The sequence below is a fragment of the Hemitrygon akajei genome, chromosome 19 (genome assembly GCF_048418815.1).
Source record: "Hemitrygon akajei chromosome 19, sHemAka1.3, whole genome shotgun sequence".
In the NCBI taxonomy this organism is placed as follows: domain Eukaryota; kingdom Metazoa; phylum Chordata; class Chondrichthyes; order Myliobatiformes; family Dasyatidae; genus Hemitrygon; species Hemitrygon akajei.
In genome coordinates this window covers 12,673,038-12,691,651 of record NC_133142.1, presented here as the reverse complement: position 1 = coordinate 12,691,651, position 18,614 = coordinate 12,673,038, and the positions used below count along the sequence as shown (strand labels likewise).

At 39.2% G+C, this 18,614-nt stretch overlaps 1 protein-coding gene across 2 annotated transcripts in view; it reads right to left on the bottom strand.

The window, feature by feature from the left end:
• Positions 1-18,614, bottom strand: part of LOC140741743 (uncharacterized) — a 141,304-nt gene that overhangs the window by 61,757 nt on the left and 60,933 nt on the right. For both annotated transcript variants that reach the window (XM_073072092.1, XM_073072090.1), the window contains exons 8-9: positions 14,063-14,131; positions 8,295-8,438 (exon numbers count right to left, since the gene is read on the bottom strand). In XM_073072092.1, the coding sequence (XP_072928193.1) occupies positions 8,295-8,438; positions 14,063-14,131 (213 nt within the window). The remainder of the gene's footprint in view (positions 1-8,294; positions 8,439-14,062; positions 14,132-18,614) is intronic.

The following is an 18,614-nucleotide window of genomic DNA, read 5'->3' as shown; positions in this document are numbered from 1 at the left end:
TGTCTGTCTGGACAGCTAAGTTATTTTAGACTGGGAACACACCCTATGACTTTTCTCTACATTTTGAAATCTCCAATTATCTGCACCAGAATTGCACACTCTTTTCTCATTGAGGACAAACCAAAGTGCTGGACAAGTGCTTGACAAATATATATCCCTACAGTGTACTTTACAATCTCACTTCATCCTAGATCAAGGGTTCCCAACCTGGCGTCCAGGGACCCCTCAGATAATGATAAGGGTCCATGGCATAATAAGGGTTGGGCACTCCTGTATTGGAGTGTTTTTCATAACATTAACATGTTCCAAAGTACTTTACGCCAGTACTTTGAATTGTACTCAATGCTTTAATGTACTGTATCTAGATGCTCAACATTTTCCCAAGGTGAGATTCGACGCAGATTGAGAGACCACTTCACCCACCAGAAAAGGCAGGACAGCTGATTTCCTTCAGCATTCTGTGTGTATTACTTTCCTAAGGGGTATTTCAGTAAACATTTGTAGCCAATAGCAACTGATCAAAAGGGTACAGTATTGAGGAACGGCAATGCAAATAGAAGCCAGAATTCTAATATGATTGCAAACCAAAGGATCATTAGTTCATGCAACTGTGTATGTTGAGGTTTTCACAAAATAACCAAAAAATTAAACTGGTTAAATGAAGTGTTCTAATTTATAAATATGATTTCAGTATGGTTTTGCAATAAGTTTTGCAAGGCTAATATTTGTAATTGTGCTGACCTTGTGGTTTACATCAAACAGTATATTATTTTAATGAGAGCCAAAGACTAACAACAGGATATTACTGATACAGCTTTAAGTAATCAAAGTTTCAGGAAAAAATAGACATTTTACATCCTTGACTCTGAAATGGTATACGTCTTCACACAAAATGTCAAAGGTTTAAATTATTTAAATGACAGGATTCTGTTTCAAAATGCAAACCCCATTTCCAGAAAAGTTGGGATATTTTCCAAAATGCAATAAAAACAAAAATCTGTGATGTGTTAATTCACGTGAACCTTTATTTAACTAACAAAAGTACAAAGAAAAGATTTTCAATAGTTTTACAGATCAACTTAATTGTATTTTGTAAATATACACAAATTTAGAATTTGATGGCTGCAACACACTCAACAAAAGTTGGGACAGAGGCATGTTTACCATTGTGTTACATCATCTTTCCTTTTAATAACACGTTTTAATCGTTTTGGAACTGAGGATACTAATTGTAGTAGATTTGCAATTGGAAATTTTGTCCATTCTTGCTTGATATAAGACTTCAGCTGCTCAACAGTCCGTGGTCTCCGTTGTCTGATTCTCCTCTTCATGATGCGCCATACATTTTCAATAGGAGATAGATCTGGACTGGCAGCAGGCCAGTCAAGCACACACACTCTGTGTCCACAAAGCCACACTGTTGTAGCCTGTGCAGAATGTGGTCTGGCATTGTCCTGCTGAAATAAGCATGGATGTCCCGGGAAGAGACGTTGCTTTGATGGCAACTTATGTCTCTCTAAAATCCTAATATACGCCTCAGAGTCAATGGTACCTTCACATACATGCCACTCACCCATGCCGTGGGCAATGCCGGTACTGTTTTTGTGCACTTTATGCAGTCCAGTGTAGGTCTGTAGTCTAGTATAGCTTTCTCTGTGTTTTTTTTTAAATTACGTAGTTCAGTCTAGTTTTTGTACTGTGTCATGTAAACCATGGTCCTGAAAAACGTTGTCTCATTTTTACTATGCACTGTACCAGCAGTTATGGTCGAAATATTAATAAAAGTTGACTTGACTTGACTTGATAAGTCGAGGGATAGAGTTTAAGAGTCGTGAGGTAATGATGCAACTCTGTAAAACTCTGGTTAGGCCACACTTGGAGTACTGTGTTCAGTTCTGGTCGCCTCACTATAGGAAGGGTATTGAAGCATTGGAAAGGGTACAGAGGAGATTTACCAGGATGCTGCCTGGTTCAGAGCATGTGCATTATGATCAGAGATTAAGGGAGCTAGGGCTTTACTCTTTGGAGAGAAGGAGGATGAGAGGAGACATGATGGAGGTATACAAGATATTAAGAGGAACAGATAGAGTGGACAGCCAGAGGCTCTTCCCCAGGGCACCACTGTTCAGTACAAGAGGACATGGCTTTAAGGTAAGGGGTGGGAAGTTCAAGAGGGATATTAGAGGAAGGGTTTTTTTTTACTCAGTGGTTGGTTCACGGAATGCACTGCCTGAGTCAGTGGTGTAGGCAGATACACTAGTGAAATTTAAGAGACTACTAGACAGGTATATGGAGGAATTTAAGGTGGGAGGTTATATGAGAGACAGGGTTTATAGGGTTGGCACAACATTGTTGGTCGAAGGGCCTGTATGGTGCTGTACCGTTCTAAGTGCTCCAATTTGTGGGCATGCTATGTTGGCGCCAGAAGCATGACGACACTTGTGGCTGCCCCCAACGACCTCAGACTGTGTTGATTGTTGACACAAAATGACACATTTCACTGTACGTTTTGATGTACATGTGACAAATAAAGCTAATCTTCTTTTTCACAGATTAGAAAGGTGCTACCTTGTGGAAGTCATTAAAAACTCCCATCTAAACCACGGCCAAAAAGTAAATCGTTGGTCAAGAGTGAAATCACACATAGGTAAATTATCTAAGGACTTGATCATTTTTGATCATTCTCCTTTGAACATAACTGAAGTCACATATATTCAGATTGTGACTGTTAATATATTTACTTGTCATTAAAGACTAATGATCCAGGTATTATGGCACCAAAATTGCATGCTAGTTCCACCAGATTTGCAAGTGAAAGCTCCATAAAAATTACTGAATCAAATACTACCAGAGCTCTGGGAGTATGTAAAACTTCACACTGAACCCCTCACTGTTCATATGGCAAGCAACGTTGAAGACTGTAGATACGCTAACCCAAGAAATGATGTTTGCAAACCAGAATTGCAGTGACAAGAAAAAATGTCATTTAGTCTTACGGTCTTATAAACGAGTCATTTTACCATTCCTCAACAGATACTGGCTTAGAAATTATTCTGAACAATTCCAAATTTTAAAAAGAAATCTGCAATGAAATTGTAACAGGCTCAACTTGGAGCAGGGTAGTTTATAAGTTTCAATATATAAATTCTACTCCTTACTTTTTGGCAGGATCTATGCTTGCCCTAAAGCATTTCTCTTGGTTTAAAAACTCACTGGATACAAACAATATTCTGAAAGATTTTCCAGTTTAATTTTCAAATTTAGTTGTCTGACAAACCATAGTTCTTCACAGAACTCACAGGCTTTATTGACACCATTCCCTTTTGAAGGACCTGCATTCAAACCCCATTCTTAGTCCCCACCAAAATCAGTGACCTCCTTGAACATCAAAAGGAACTTCACATGTGCCTGGACTGCTTTGCCTGTTGAGGACAGGGTTATGGTAATCATTAAACTTCGGTCTCTGCAACATTACACAACTTACTGCTTCATTTGGGATACCACCCCTCTTCCTTTCTTGATGGAAGAAGACTTCATCTACTTTACTTTCAACCCTGAGGGGCACACAGATCAATTGTAGACCTTCCCATCATTAGAAACTTCCACAAAGTGGTCTTTCCGAAAGGTTCCCTATCTAAAGTTTATGGACAGAACATGAAAAGAGTATGCTTCCCAAGGGCACTGTTCTTCACTAGCTTGCCAGGTTCCTCAGATCTTGCTCTCACAATATCGGAATGGTAAAATGCGGGACTGGGAAACAGGAGGGGAGACATTCTCCTCGCACTTTACAGCTCATTAAGTTGCACCCAAAAGCTGTATTTGCCAGTTGTCATTTGCATTCTCCCACACCTCCAGATCAGTAAGGTTGAAGAGCAATGTGACGAGAATTACTGCTGAAATAAACTCTACAATACTGAATCAGAATCAAATTTAATATCACTAGCATATGTGTGAAATATGTTGTTTTGAAGTAGCAGTGCATCGCAATACATAATAATAAAACTATAAAGTACAGTAAAGCAATGCAAAAAGAAAAAAATAGAATGATGTAGTTTACATGGGTTTATTGTGCATTCAGAAATCTGATGGTGGTGGGGAAGCAGCTGCTCATAAAACATTCGGTATGTGTTTTAAGCTCCTATACCTCCTCCTTGATGATAGCAATGAGAAAAGGGCACGTCCTGGGTGACTGGGGTCCTTAATGATAGATGCCTACTTTTTGTGGCATCGTCTTTTGAAGTTGTCCTTGAAGCTGGAGAGGTTAGTGCTCATGATGGTGCAGGGTGAGTTTGCAACTTTCTGCAGCTTTTTCCAAACCTGTGCAGTGGCCCCTCTATACCAGGCAGTGATGCAGCCAGCTAGAATGCTCTCCATGGTACATCTGTAGAAATTCGCAGGAGTCTTTGGTGACATACCAAGTCTCCACAAACTCCTAATGAAATATAGCTGCTTCTTGCTTTCTTTGTGATTGCATCATATGTTGGATCCAGGATACATCTTGAGATGTTGATATCCAGGAACTTGAAACTGCTTACCCTTTCCACTGCAGATCCCTCAATGAGGATTGGTGCCCACAACTAATTCCTTGATCCTACTGACGTTGAGTTCATGGCTGTTGTTGCAAAACCACTCAACCAGTTGATCTGTCTCATTCCTGTATGCCTTATCACCATCAGATATTCTGCCAAAAATATTTGTGCCACCAGCAAAGGTATAGATGGCATTTGAGCTGTGCCTAGCCACACAGACATAGCTGTAGAGAGAGTAAAGCAGTGGGCGAAGCATGCACCAGCGTTAATTGTTAGCGAAGAGATTTTATTTCCAATCCACATTGACTGTGGTCTTCCGCTGAGAAATTCAGTTGTTGGGGGGTGGGGTTGGGGTAGCAAGGCCCAGGTTTTGGAGCTTGTTAGTTAGTACCAAGGGTATGGTCGTGTGGAACCTTGAACTGTAGTCTATGAACAGCAGCCTGATGCAGGTATTGGCATTGTCCAGGCGATCCAAGGCTGAGTGGAGAGCCAGTGAGATTGTATCCACTGTAGACCTATAGTAGCAATTGGCATATTGCAGTGGGTCCAGTTCCTTGCTCAGGCAGGAGCATGGTCATCCTCTCACAGCACTTCATCACAGTAGATGTGAGCACAACTGGGTGATAGTCATTGAGGTAGCTCACCCTTCTCTTCTTGGGCACTGGTATGCTTGTCGCTCTTTTGAAGCTGGTGGAAACTTCTGACCACAGCAGTGAGAGATTGAAGATGTTCTTGAACACCCCTGCCAGTAAGTTGCCATAGGTTTTCAGTGCCCTGCCAGGTGCACCATCAGGGCCAGATGCCTTGCAAAGGTTTACTGTCATGGAGGATGTTCTGACATTGGCCTCCGAGACAGAGATTACAGTGTTACCAAATGCTTCAGCAATTCACACAAGTTTTCTTCTCCCTTTGAGTGTACATAAAAGGTGTTTAGCTCATCTGGGAGTGAAGCATCACAGCCATTCATGATGCTAGGTTTTGCCTTGCAGGAAGTAATGGCCTGCAAACCCTGCCTAATCTAACATGCATCCAATTCTAACCTCAATCAGAATTGTTTTCTCATACTTTTAAAATAGTCTTCTGTGGGTCGTACTCAAGACCTCTTGTATAGCTCTGGATCACTGGTCTTGTGTGCCACACATCTAGCACTCGGCAGACTACAAATCTCCTGGTCCATTCACAGTTTTTGGTTTGGGTATGCCTGGTATGATCCCGAAAGCACACATTCATCTACACAAGTCTTGAAGTTAATGTCAACTGTGGCATATTCATTCAGATTCAAAGATGAATCCCTGAATATTTTCCAGTCGACTGACTCAAAGCAGTCCTGTAAGTGTTCCCCAGTCACCCTTGACCACAGTGCTGCAGTCCTGCCTACATGTTGGAATAGAAGTAAAGCCAGATGATTGGTCTTTTCAAAGTGCGGGTGTGGGATAGCATGGTAAGCGTTCTTGATGGTGGTGTAACCAGCAGCCCTCTAAGATAGCACATATTTGGCCAGAGGCTTGATAACAGAGGTGGATGTTTGGTCGAGTACCAAAGATGCAGCTGAAATAGCTTTTTTTCCTGTGGATGCCAAGTTCGTCACTGTTCTCGTAACTTCAACAATCCAGAATGTGGTAAGTTTAGAGTAAAAAGAAAAAGCACACATCAAATTCATTCCTATTCTCCAGTAACTATAATTTTGATATATTTAGTGGGTTAAGTTATGATGATCCTGATTGACAGAGAGGTTCAGTGATAATTATGTCTTTGAAGCCTTATAGATTACTTGAAATTCACTGTGTCATCTCCATTACCTCGGTGCTTAAATGGCATGCATGTTACTTACCTCATTTCAATCAGATCTGGATGTTGAACTTGTCAACCCAGAGATTGGTACACTGCTTAATTACCTAAGCAGTTTTGAAATTGTAATCAATTAGCCAAACACCTGATGTTATAATGGAGGGAAGAATATGCAGAATCACAGATTAGAAGCTGAAAATCATTGGACCAAGAACACGTGCAGCAATACGTGGGGTTAGAAATGCTGGCCTTTGACATCAAACCCATCGTAACTGAAATCAAATGAAACTCCAGCTGCATCTGGGTTTTTCCTTTCACCCTTTTAGAGCCAAACACTTCAGGGGATGGGAGACAAACAGGTGTTGAGATATATTAAAAAAGGTTTGTCTAACAATATCTACAAATTAATATTCAGAATCTGCCAGATTACAAGACTCATAAAATGTATTCAAAGTAATGCAAAAGTAAATTTGATCATTTCATTTTCCCTGGAATGAATAAAATGACCTCATAAATTTAATTTGGCATCAACATAGGGAGTCGATGTTACTGCTTCTCCACTAAACTCAATATGATAAACAATCTTATGGGAAGGAAAACAGAGGATTATCTAGAAATATTTGTACAGTGCCTTGAAAATGTATTCAGCCCTAACTCTTTGTTCACATGAATATTACAAACTGGGATTTGATCAAGTAACTGATAATTTTTATTTGTGAATCACATGTCCCTTTTTTCCCCCACAGTAGAGGCCAAAAAAAAGGAAAAATAGTAAATTATGAAAAACTAAAAATTCAAAAACTGAAATGTCAGCAGTTGAAACTATTCATTCCCCTTTGCTCAGTACTTAGTTGGGCCATCTCTGGCAGCTATTACACCCAGCAATCTTTTTGGATAAGGCTCTATGAGCTTTGCACAATGTGATGGAGCAAGAAAAGGCAGGTCGTGCCTTACGAGCCTGATTGAATTTTTTGAGGATGTGATTAAACACATTCATGAAGGTAGAGCAGTAGATGTAGTACATATGGCTTTCAGCAGGCATTTGATAAGGTACCCTATGCAAGGCTTATTGAGAAAGTAAGGAGGCATAGGATCCAAGGGGACCTTGCTTTGTGGATCCAGAATTGGCTTGCCCACGGAAGGCAAAGAGTGGTTGTAGATGGGTCATATTCTGCATGGAGGTCGGTGACCAGTGGTGTGCCTTAGGGATCTGTTCTGGGACCCCTTCTCTTCGTGATTTTTATAAGTGACCTGGATGAGCAAGTGGAGGGATAGGTTAGGAAGTTTGCTGATAACACAAAGGTTGGGGGTGTTGTGGATAGTGTGGAGGGCTGTCAGAGGTTACAGCGGGACATTGATAGGATGCAAAACTGGTCTGAGAAGTGGCAGATGGAGTTCAACCCACATAAGTGTGAAGTGGTTCATTTTGGTAGGTCAAATATGATGGCAGAATATCATATTAATGGTAAGACTCTTGGCAGTGTGGAGGATCAGAGGGATTGTGGGGTCCGAGTCCATAGGACGCTCAAAGCTGCCAGAGCTGTTCTCATGCTGAAAGACAAACTTCCTCCCTATTTTAAGATTTCTGGCAGAAGCTAGCAGGTTTTTAATTCAGCTGTATAAAAGCAGCATTCATCTTCCCATCGATCCTGAAGATTTTTCAGTCCCTGCTGCTGAAAAACATCCCCATACCTTCACCACACTTTACAGTAGGACTGATGTTACCTGGCTAATATGCAGTATTAGATTACTGCCACATATACCACTAAGAAAAGGACAAGTCTTCAGGCGCAGGCATTTCAAAGCGTTATCACTTAGAAGATACTGTAAAGATGTGGATGAAAATCTTGTGGTTGGACAAGATTAAAGTGGAATTTTTTGGCCTTAACACTAAATGAGTCTTAAAACAGAAGTCTTAATTCTGAGTGTTCTTTAATGCATCTTGTAATGTAAAGTATCAAGTAAAATAAAGATTACCTTTGCAGCATGTGATGTTGACGCATGTTCTGGCGACTGAGAAGAAAAGCTTGGCTCCTTTACCACACAATTAACAGGCAAAGAGTGATTTTTAAATTTTTCCTCACAATCTGTAGCATCAAAATTAGTCTTCCATACCATAACCTGAAAAATGTATTAAATAAGATATGTATCAGCATAACACAATAATGATCCATTGTCCCAAATAGGCACATCACTTGACTTATGATCTTTAAAAAAAAACACGTAAGAATGTATCAACTTTACTAAAATGAATGCAATAGTCTTTTAATAATTCATGGATACAAAATTCAACTTATCTGATTTGCTATACCTTTCACAATTTTGTGAAAATGTTGACGTGTTCTACAGTTGATCGTTTACTGCTAGTGTGGTCAGTGGTATAATGCAGGAATGCAGGAAACAGTGGCAATCAAATTATAAACAAGAAAGAACAAAAGTAAATATCTTTCATGAAACTTTTTATATTAGTATTAGTTGAGGGTTAACTTTTAGTGAAACAGAGACACCTCTTTTCCCCATATTAGGGAGAGAGAGAGCCTGTGGTACGTCGAATACCAGGTGAACGAGTAGTCTTTGGGGTACTGCAAGTCTGTGTCTATTGATGCTTTGCTGTACGCTTGAGTGCTCCGTGGAGGGCTTCGATGCTTTTTTGCTGATGGGGGGAGGGGGGTTGTTGCCTTGCTGCTGCTTGTGCGTGGGGGAGTTGGGGGGGGGCTTTGGGGTTCTAACATTTAACTGTCATGCTTTCCTTGAGACACTCCTCTGTTTTCATGGATGTTTGCGAAGAAAAAGAATTTCAGAATATACTGTATGTTGCATACATTTCTCTGACATTAATGTACCTATTGAATACCTGAGAACTTCCCTCCTATTTGAAGATTGCCTTGTTTATTTTAAACCTTCAGCAACAAAGGCCAAAAGGAATTAAGTTAAATTAACAATTTATCTAAAGGTCAGCATGCCTAGCTACATAATTGATCTTAAGTACTTCACTGATCATCAGTCTAGACTTTGTGCTTAAATTCTAAAGTGGGATTGAATGTGGAGCCTTTAAACACAGGCTGTAGAACTATCACTGAACTCAAGGCTGATCACTGTTACATTGGGTCAGGAGGTTAGCTACAAACTTTTCTCAGCAGTGGAAAATAAATTTTTCTTTTAAAGCTTGAAATTGTTAAAGTATTGCTATTGACAATACTATCAATACCTGGAAGGATAGCCAATATGCTTGAGATTATAATTAAGAACAAGGCAGTGGGTACACATTTTTCTGGACGGGCAGACCAGAAAAGGCATTCAATCTTCATAGGGCAGGTTTCATCTTCAAGAATGAATTAGAGTGGTAACTTAGCATGTAGTTCATTCATGTAGAAAGTTATGGATTAGGTCAATCCTAAACTGAGGCAACACACATAAAATGCTGGAGGAACTCAGCAGGCCAGGAATAAGTAGTCAATATTTCAGGTTGAGACCTTTTGCGAGGACCCAAAGAGACAAGGCCCAAAACCGTTCCTGAACCTGGTGGTGTGGGGCCCAAGGCCTCTGTACCTCCAGCCAAAATGTAATAGTGAGAAGAATCCATGGCCTGTTTGGTAGGGCTCCTTGATGATGGATGCTGTTTTCTTGTGGCAGTGCTGTATGTGGTGAGGATTTTGCCTGTGATGAACTGGGCAGTTTCCACCCCTTTATACAGTCTTTTCCATTCCTGGGCATCGGCATTTCCATACTAGGCCACTATGCAACTATAACAGTTTGTCAAAGCTTTTGGTGACATGTTGAATCTATGCAAGCTTCTGAGAAAACAGAGGGTTGTTGTGCCTTCTTTATGATGGCATTTACATGCAGGTCCCAATGCAGATTCTCTGATATATTAACACCAAGGAATGTAAAGCTATTGACCCTCTCCACCTCTGAACCCCTCATGGGCTTCCAGCTCCTTCTCTTGTAGTCAATAATCAGTTCTTTGGTTTTGCTGATGTTGAGTGAGAGGATGTTGTTGTCACACCACTCAATCAGATTTTCAATCTCCCTCCAATATGCCTGTTTGTCACCACCTTTGTTTCAGCCAACAACAGTAGTGTCATCAGCAAAGTATGGTATTGGAGCTATGCTTAGCCACACAATGATAGGTATAAATTGAGTAAATCAAGGGGATAAGCACATAGCCCTGTGCTCCGTCAAATGAGACAACAGTTTTCCGGACCAAGAGGTATGTCGTGCATCAGGATCCAGGCTACGTCACATTATCAGTTCATTCTGAACTACTAAATGCCCCCTCTTCCTACATCTAGTGTTTAATGCACCTCAGGTCAGTATTAAACTTGTGCCTTCCCTTGAGATTAGTCCAATCTTCACGGCTATTTAAGTGGCACTTGGCATGAAATCAATGCTTTTATTTGTCTTACTAAAAGAAAACAAACACTACCTCTTCAACCAGACCAATATCCCTAACAGAGGCTCGAATTACATTCAACCGGTTCCAACAAGCAAATTACAGACCTGCGTGACCAAAACCAGTTGCTGAAACAGATACTCTGCTCCAATAGCCATCACAACAAGAGACTCAGAACATAGAACATTACAGCACAGTATTACAGACCCTTCAACCCACCATTTCTGCAAAGACAGAGGGAAAAGCTTCAGGGATTTTCTCAAAATCCCAGTGAAGAAAATGCAACATCCTCATCAATTTGTGCTCACTTGAAATGTGCACAGGGCACATTTTGTTTGACATAAGCATACAAAAGATGAATGAAAATGACAAATGGAGCACAGGACAACCCATCCATTCACCCAGTCAAGCAGTTCCTTCCCCATCTGTGGAATAGTCTGAAGACAACACACAGCCCACAGAACTTAAGTGGAAGTGAGTCACACTGAACTGTGAAGACAGCAGCTGTGTGTAAATTGGCTACCATTTTATAAAATAACACAGATCACACTTGCAACTGTAAGTGGTAATCATTAATCCCATTTTATTTTTAATCGTTGTCAGAATGTGTCACTGCCAAAGCCAGCACTTACTGCTTATCCGTAATTGTCCTCAAGAGGGAATGTAGAGCCACCTTCTTGAACCATTTTATTCGGTGTGAGGAATGAGTTCATTCAATGCTGCTAGATAGTGAGTTCTAGGATATTAGATAGTGACAATAAATGGTAGTAAATTTCCATTTCAGAATAATCATGGAACAAAACGCAGCTGATTGCTTCCCCATATCCTTATAAATCTAATAATTAGGAATGGGTTGGAAAAGGACAATCAAAGAAAGTTTGGAAAATTGCTCTGGTACATTTTTCAGCCAGTTCGTCAGAGATAGGAAGAGTAAATACCCAAGGTTTTAAACAGGGCTTCAATCAACTGAGCTGCTTTGCTTAGTATGGCATTGAGTATCAGCAAGAACATCGATGGCCCACACTATCAAGAAAACTGCCTGTTGAGAGCCAAGAAACCAAGGAGACCTTATCAATGACTCAGGAGTCAGCAATGCCGAAAGCAGTACTGCAAAGAATTCCTTAACTAAGATTCACTCTCTGACATGGTCCCTGTTGGAGTTCTCATTGAGTAAGCTGCCAGAAGTAATCTGAATGTCCAAAAAAGGGGAAAAAAATCAGAAACAAGAACCTGCATTTCAGAGTGTTCTCATTTTGCTGAAGCCTTGTAATATCATATGAGTCAGAAAATGTTAAAAATCCACAATAACTACTGTTAAAATGAAGTTTGCCTTTCTCAGTATGCCTTATCATTTTAAGCTGCAGCATAATGATTACTGCATTCAAATATTAGACTAAAATTCTTGAATGAAGGGATTCTTTAGTTCTATGTCAGCCTTCTTAACTTTAATACCACTGCTTGTTCATACTGGCCAGTAGGTTTGCAGTAAAATCAAGTTAGTCACTTCTTGGGAAAGCTGGAAGTATACCAATAGCTGAATGAAAATGATAAATAACTAATTTTAAGAGCCACAATTATACTGAACAAATAAAAATGCTGTTTGTTAAGTCAAATATTCCCCTGCACATTTCCAAAATCAACATAATGTATAGCACCAAAATCCCCTATACCTTCCTATTTACCAGCTGTTTCATAATAAAAAAACATCTCCATGAAAAAAGAATGAGGCGATCCTATAACCTCAGCTCAAATCTACTACACCAAATCCAATCAAGAAAATATTATTCCTGCGTCTTCCTGTCATAGGAAGTTTGCACGCTTCAGTGAAAATTTCTCATTTACCTAAATTCAAGAGCACTGTGTTACACTTTGCATAGGACAAATCAACAACACATCGTCACACTCCATTCTTCCTTATGCAGAGATGTAAATGCTATATTCCCAGCACTGTTTCATCAGAAACCTTATGTCATTTATAAAGATATCTTCAGTATGCTACTTGTAAAGGCTAACTAAAGTATTCCTAACTGCTTGCTTTATACATGTCAACTTTCAGTGTTACTTCCATCTTCTCTGTGACTTATAATGAAGTTCCTTTGCTCTTTTTCCCTATCCTAATGAAGGGTCTTCAGTCTGAGACATTAACACTATTTCTTGCTGCCTGACCTTCTAAAGTCTTCCAGCATTGTCGGCTGATATTTCAATTTTATAGCATGTAGAGTTTTGCTTTTGATTTTCATTTCCAAGCTTTAATTCCTGGGCCGACAAAGGGAAAATACTGACAAGCATGACATTGTTATTCAGCACAAATCTGTCCTTCAAAGCAAAGAGAGAGAAGAGTAGAACAGATGTCAGCAATGTGATATTAGTGTTGAATTCAAAGCTTACCCCCATAAAAGGGTGGTGGGGTGCAGATACGTCTCTACCAAAGAGGGTGCAAAGTGCTCCTTCCCTCTGTTAGCTTGCAGGTCACTCTTGGGCAAGTTGTAGCACCTCCTTAGCCCTCCGATCAAGGTCATGTGAAACAATGGCAGCAGGTGGTGGATGGTCGTATGAGCAGCTGGTACATATCACAAGATCTATTCATGTGACTACTGACACGAGGTAGACAGTCTGTGAAGACTATTGAAAATGAATGGGGTCACCCTTCTTGTTAAAAAAAAACTGCCCAGAAGGTAGCAATGGCAAATCAATTGTGTACAGAAATTTTCCAAGAGCAATCATGGTCATGAGACCATGCTTATCTGTCATATGATATGGCACATAATGAAGAAGATGACCACCATAAAGGTATTTCTTTTGTTCAGCTAGATGTACATGTTACTTTAAAGACATTGGAAGAATTACACTTAAATAATGGCCAAGTCTATGAGTAGCATGGCTAATAACTACCTCTCAGCTCTACCAAACCATGTTCAATCATGACTTCCACTATCATCTATGTGAATTATGCATCTTTCTCCCTCTGACTGAGTTTCATCCAAATACTCCAGTTTCTTGCAGTATCCAAAATGCATGCAGGTTGCTAAATTAAATAGCCAATGCAAAGTCAACCTAGTATGTTGGTACGTGGTAGAAACTAAGTGAGATTTAGGAGTCTGTGAGAAGAGTGAAATAGGATTAATATAAATGGCACTCAGTGGTCAACATGAACACGTATGACTGAAGCACCTGCTTCCCTGCTACACGAGTTCATGACACAAAATAACAATACACCAAAAGTGAAAAAGGCATCACTTTTACAAGATCATTTCTGCAATATCTTATTAATTAAACACAATGCACAAGGAAATCATAAGTAAATTTAAAATGTAACTTTTGTGATTGTACTATAGCAAAGAGGAATGCTCACCTGTTCATCTGAACCACCCGAAGCAAAGAAGTCCCCGGCATTGGAAAAAACTACACAAGTAGCTGGACCCTTAAGACAACAAGGAATTGTACATTATTTCCAGTCCACACTTCATTCAGGTATCTTTTCAAGTGACATAGCAATCCAAGATACAGTGCCTTGAAAAAGAATTCAGCCCCCCACAAATATATTCACATTTTACTGTCCCATTTTCTAAATTTAAAATACACTGAGGTAGGATTTTTTTGAGCTAATTTACACCCGCCGTCCTGTACGGAGTTTGCATGTTCTCCCCGTGACTGAATGGGTTTCCACTGGGTGCTCCAGTTTCAAAGTGCAAAGACGTACCAGTTGGTGGGTTAATTGTTCATTTTAAATTGTCCCGTGATTACGTGAGGGTTAAACCGGGGATGCTGGGCAGCATGATTTGAAGGGCTGGAAGGGCCTACTCCATGGCTGTACCTCAATAAACAAAAAAAATTGTGCATCATGTCAAATCAACAGAAAAATTCCAAAACCTGTTAACAATTTACTAAAAATTAGAAACCAATATTGTGAGGATGAAAATTTTTTTATCCCCTTTGTAATTATTACACTAACTTTCTCAGGTACAATACTGTACATTATCTTAACAACTCACCCAATTTATTGATGCAGAGAATTGGAGGATTTTATATTCAATTAATTTATAAGTATACCCCCTTCTCTCTGTAAGGTCCAACAGTATGGTAGAGTTTGAATAGACCAAACCAAAATGAAAACAAAATATCATTCAAGTCAGGGAAATGATAAGAGAGAAGCACAAATCCAGGGAAGGGTATAAGACTATACCAAAGTCACTGAACATATCTTGGAGCTCAGTGCAGTCCACTGTGAAACCATAGCCATGCTGCCGATGTCACAGCACCCCTCTAAACTTAGTCGTTAGAGAAAAATGTCACTTGTAAGAGAGGCTACTATGACACCAACAGTCATTCTGGGTGAGTTGCAGAAGTTAGTGGCTGCAGCTGGAGAGGAAGTTCATGGCTCCACAAGGCCTTGCACAAAAAGGGTATTAATGGAAGGGTGGCAATGAAGAAACCATGGCAAAAGAAAGCATGTCCTTGCATGTAAAGGCTTTGCAAAATGTCAGTCACACAATACTGTAAAGAAGGGGGAGAAGGTCTTGTGATCGAATGAGACTACAGTGGAACTTCCTGGCCTCAACACTAAGTGAGTGCAGGTCGATGGGACTAGGTGAGAGTAAGTGTTTGGCATGGACTAGAAGGGACGAGATGGCCTGTTTCCGTGCTGTAATTGTTATATGGTTATATATGGTTATATGGAATGGGCAAATCTTGCTCCATCACATTGTGCCAGTTAACAGAGACTTACCTAACAAAACTAGTGGCTATAATAGCTGTGAGAGGTGGTTCAACTAAGTACTGAACAAAGGGGGAATGAATATGTTTTGAACTGCTGGCACTTTATTTTTTGAATTTTTAGTTTTTCATGCTTTACAATTTTCAATGTTTTTTGAGCTCTACTATGAAAAAAAGGAGCATGTGTTCCCGAATAAAAATCAGTTACATTGATCAAAATCCCTGGCTGAAATACTAATTTATGTGAACAAAGGGTTGGGGGCTGAATAGTTTTTCAAGGTACTGTATTACAAAAAGGTGCAGGGGGCAAACATAAAACGCCAAAATAGTTTCCAAAGGTCAATTCTCCTTTGCACATATATCGGGTTAGTTAAAAAAAGGTATTCAATGCTTAGCAACATTTCTGTTCATTTGAATAACAATTCATTCAAGCTCACATAATAGTTTTTTTGATCAGTTACCACTGCTGTTCAAGAAAACTTCAACAGATAACCGCATCAAATGATATAAAAACATATTTGTCACTGATAAAAAAATGTGTCCATTCAAAAACATGCACTTTTATTAAATACTATATTTCAGGCTTTATTTTTACAGGTATATTTTTTGCTATTAACTATTAATTGAACAATATGCTGTTTAAGTACTAATTTCCCTGTATAAATGCTTAGGCTTAAAAAATCTTCTCTCCCCCTCCTACCCCCCATTAATACAATGAAGGCAACCATAAGGTAGGTTTCTTAGATTCTGGCAACATAATGTAAAATTCATCCTCAGAAACTTTCAAGGTAAACATCTTAATTTCATAAAGTCAACTTTAAGTATTGAAATAAATTTAAAATTTGAAATTATTTGAGCACAATAATCATAACTTCTATTTATTCAACCCACTTAACATAGTAAGTGGCCCAAGGCATTTCACAAGTGCAGATGACCAGAAAGAAGAATTCAAAGAGCATTTTAACAGAGATGATGCGAGGTAAAGAACTTATCACTTCTGCAGCCAACAGCACAGCAGACAACTGTACAACAATTAAAATCAGATACAAGTGAGAGAGCTAAATTGTTAAAAAAACATATGCTTCCAAACCAATGCAGTTTAAGGATAGGAAGAAGCAATACCATGAATGGATTTGAAAACAAGGAAGAGAATATCAAAACCAAGATATTGCTTCACTGGGTAGGGATACATTTCAATGACTCCAGTAACAACATGCAAATAGCAACTGATGTGAACTCAAGAATGGACAGTCCTCTGGTGCGGGTTTAAATCTATAGGAGAAGGTGAGAGGCTGGTCAGGAGTGTGTTAAACTATTTAGTCTAAAAAGAACAAATGGTGCAGATTAGAGTTTCATAACAGATGAGCTCAGTCAGTAGTGATAAGGGGTAGTAGAGAATTTGAAATAAACACAGCTTCCTACTTTCGAAAGCTCAAATAGGACAACAAAGTTATGAACGCCTTGTTTTGGTCTGTCACTAGTGAGATGGTTTTACTTTATAATTTGGCAAAGAACTGGAATGAACAAAAGATCTGGGGTTTGGTCTTCATTGTTAGAATTTCTTGCCACTGAATAAGCCATCTGACAGTTTACAAAGAGAGATTATAGTAGTGTCGGCAAGGCAGATTTGTATCATTAGTGTACATCTGCATAAAATGTGCTATAGTCATCTACTCTAGAATATCACTTCTTCATAGATTTACGACACATTCCTGGAAAAGAGCCTGAGCTTTTTCTGATGTTTTGCCAAGGTTTTTTAAAAGAAATTACGCATATTTCATGAAATAACCATGATTCAAAAACGGTGAATCAGAACTGATGCAACATTTCTGACAACACTTTTATCATTTATTAGCCAAACATAAGAGCCTGAAGCATATTTTCATCTGTCTGGGAATTCCATGGAGAACCTTTGCAAATGCCCTCCTTGTGATCTAGCTGACTTGTACACTTATTCCTAGAAACGCAGAAGTTAGAGACACAATGCAGCTTGATGCCAATCCATTTGACCTCCAGCCCGCCTCCAAAATTTTCACCAGCTCCAGCTGATAAAAACAAACATTCCATGCGAATTGAGCAGATGCAGATTGCCTCTAATCCATCAGCTCTCAATGGGGGAAATCACTAAACTTGTTTGAAAAAATTGCAGTTAAGTGGCGTGTTCATTTTTCTTTATTCTGGGGTTTTTGATGAATTTCTGGAATTATTTTATGCATTTTATGTCTTAATCTTTTTTTAAAAGAATATTAGAACATTTTTAACAAGAACAGGCCAATAGGCCCAATAAAGCTTGCCAAATTCCTATTCATATAGTGTGTTGTATAACTATCAAGTTTAAATTTAAACGTCTCTAAAGTACTACTCTCAACTACACAACCAGGTAGTTTGTCCCATGTGTCCACAAATTGTTGTGTAAAGAAATGCTTCCTGATGTTAGATCTAACTACACTGATTCTGCTGCCTGAATGTTATCAGCCCGTCCCCCTAATTATTTTTCATTGGCAAACTTAACTAGTTTATTTGTTATGCACTTATCCAAATAATTACTATAAACTAAAAACAGCAGCTGCCCCAAAACTGATCCCTGTGGAATTCAACTTTTAACATCTTCTAGGCGTGAAAATTATCCTCTCATCAAAACTCTCTGTGTTCTGTTTTCAAGTTAATTCTGTACTCATTTGCACACCTTATCCTGAATCCCTACCTCCTGTACTTTGATTGTTAACCTCTTATGGGGTACCTTGTCAAAAGCCTTCTGAAAGTCCAAATTATATCATCTGTTCTATTGTTATCATAAGTTTTAGTTGCCTCTTGATAGAACTCCAGCATATTAGTAAAACATTATTTCTCTTTTCTGAACCCATGTTGGGTTTCTGCTAACACGCCTGTTCTTATCAGCTGATTTTCCATCTCATTCTTTAGTATTGCTTCCATTATCTTGTCTGCAATACATGTTAAGTTTAGTAGTCTGTAGTTATCCGGGTCAGTGCGGTCACCTTTGTTATATACTGGGACAATGTTAGCCCATTTCCAGTCTTTAGGGATTTCATCAATCTTCACCGACCTTTGAAGAATACATGCTAGGGCTTTGTATATATAATCACAGAACTCTTTAAGTACCCTTGCATATATGTTGTCTGGCCCTGGAGATGAATTAACTTCAGCCTTTTCAGCTGAAGCTGGGCCTCACT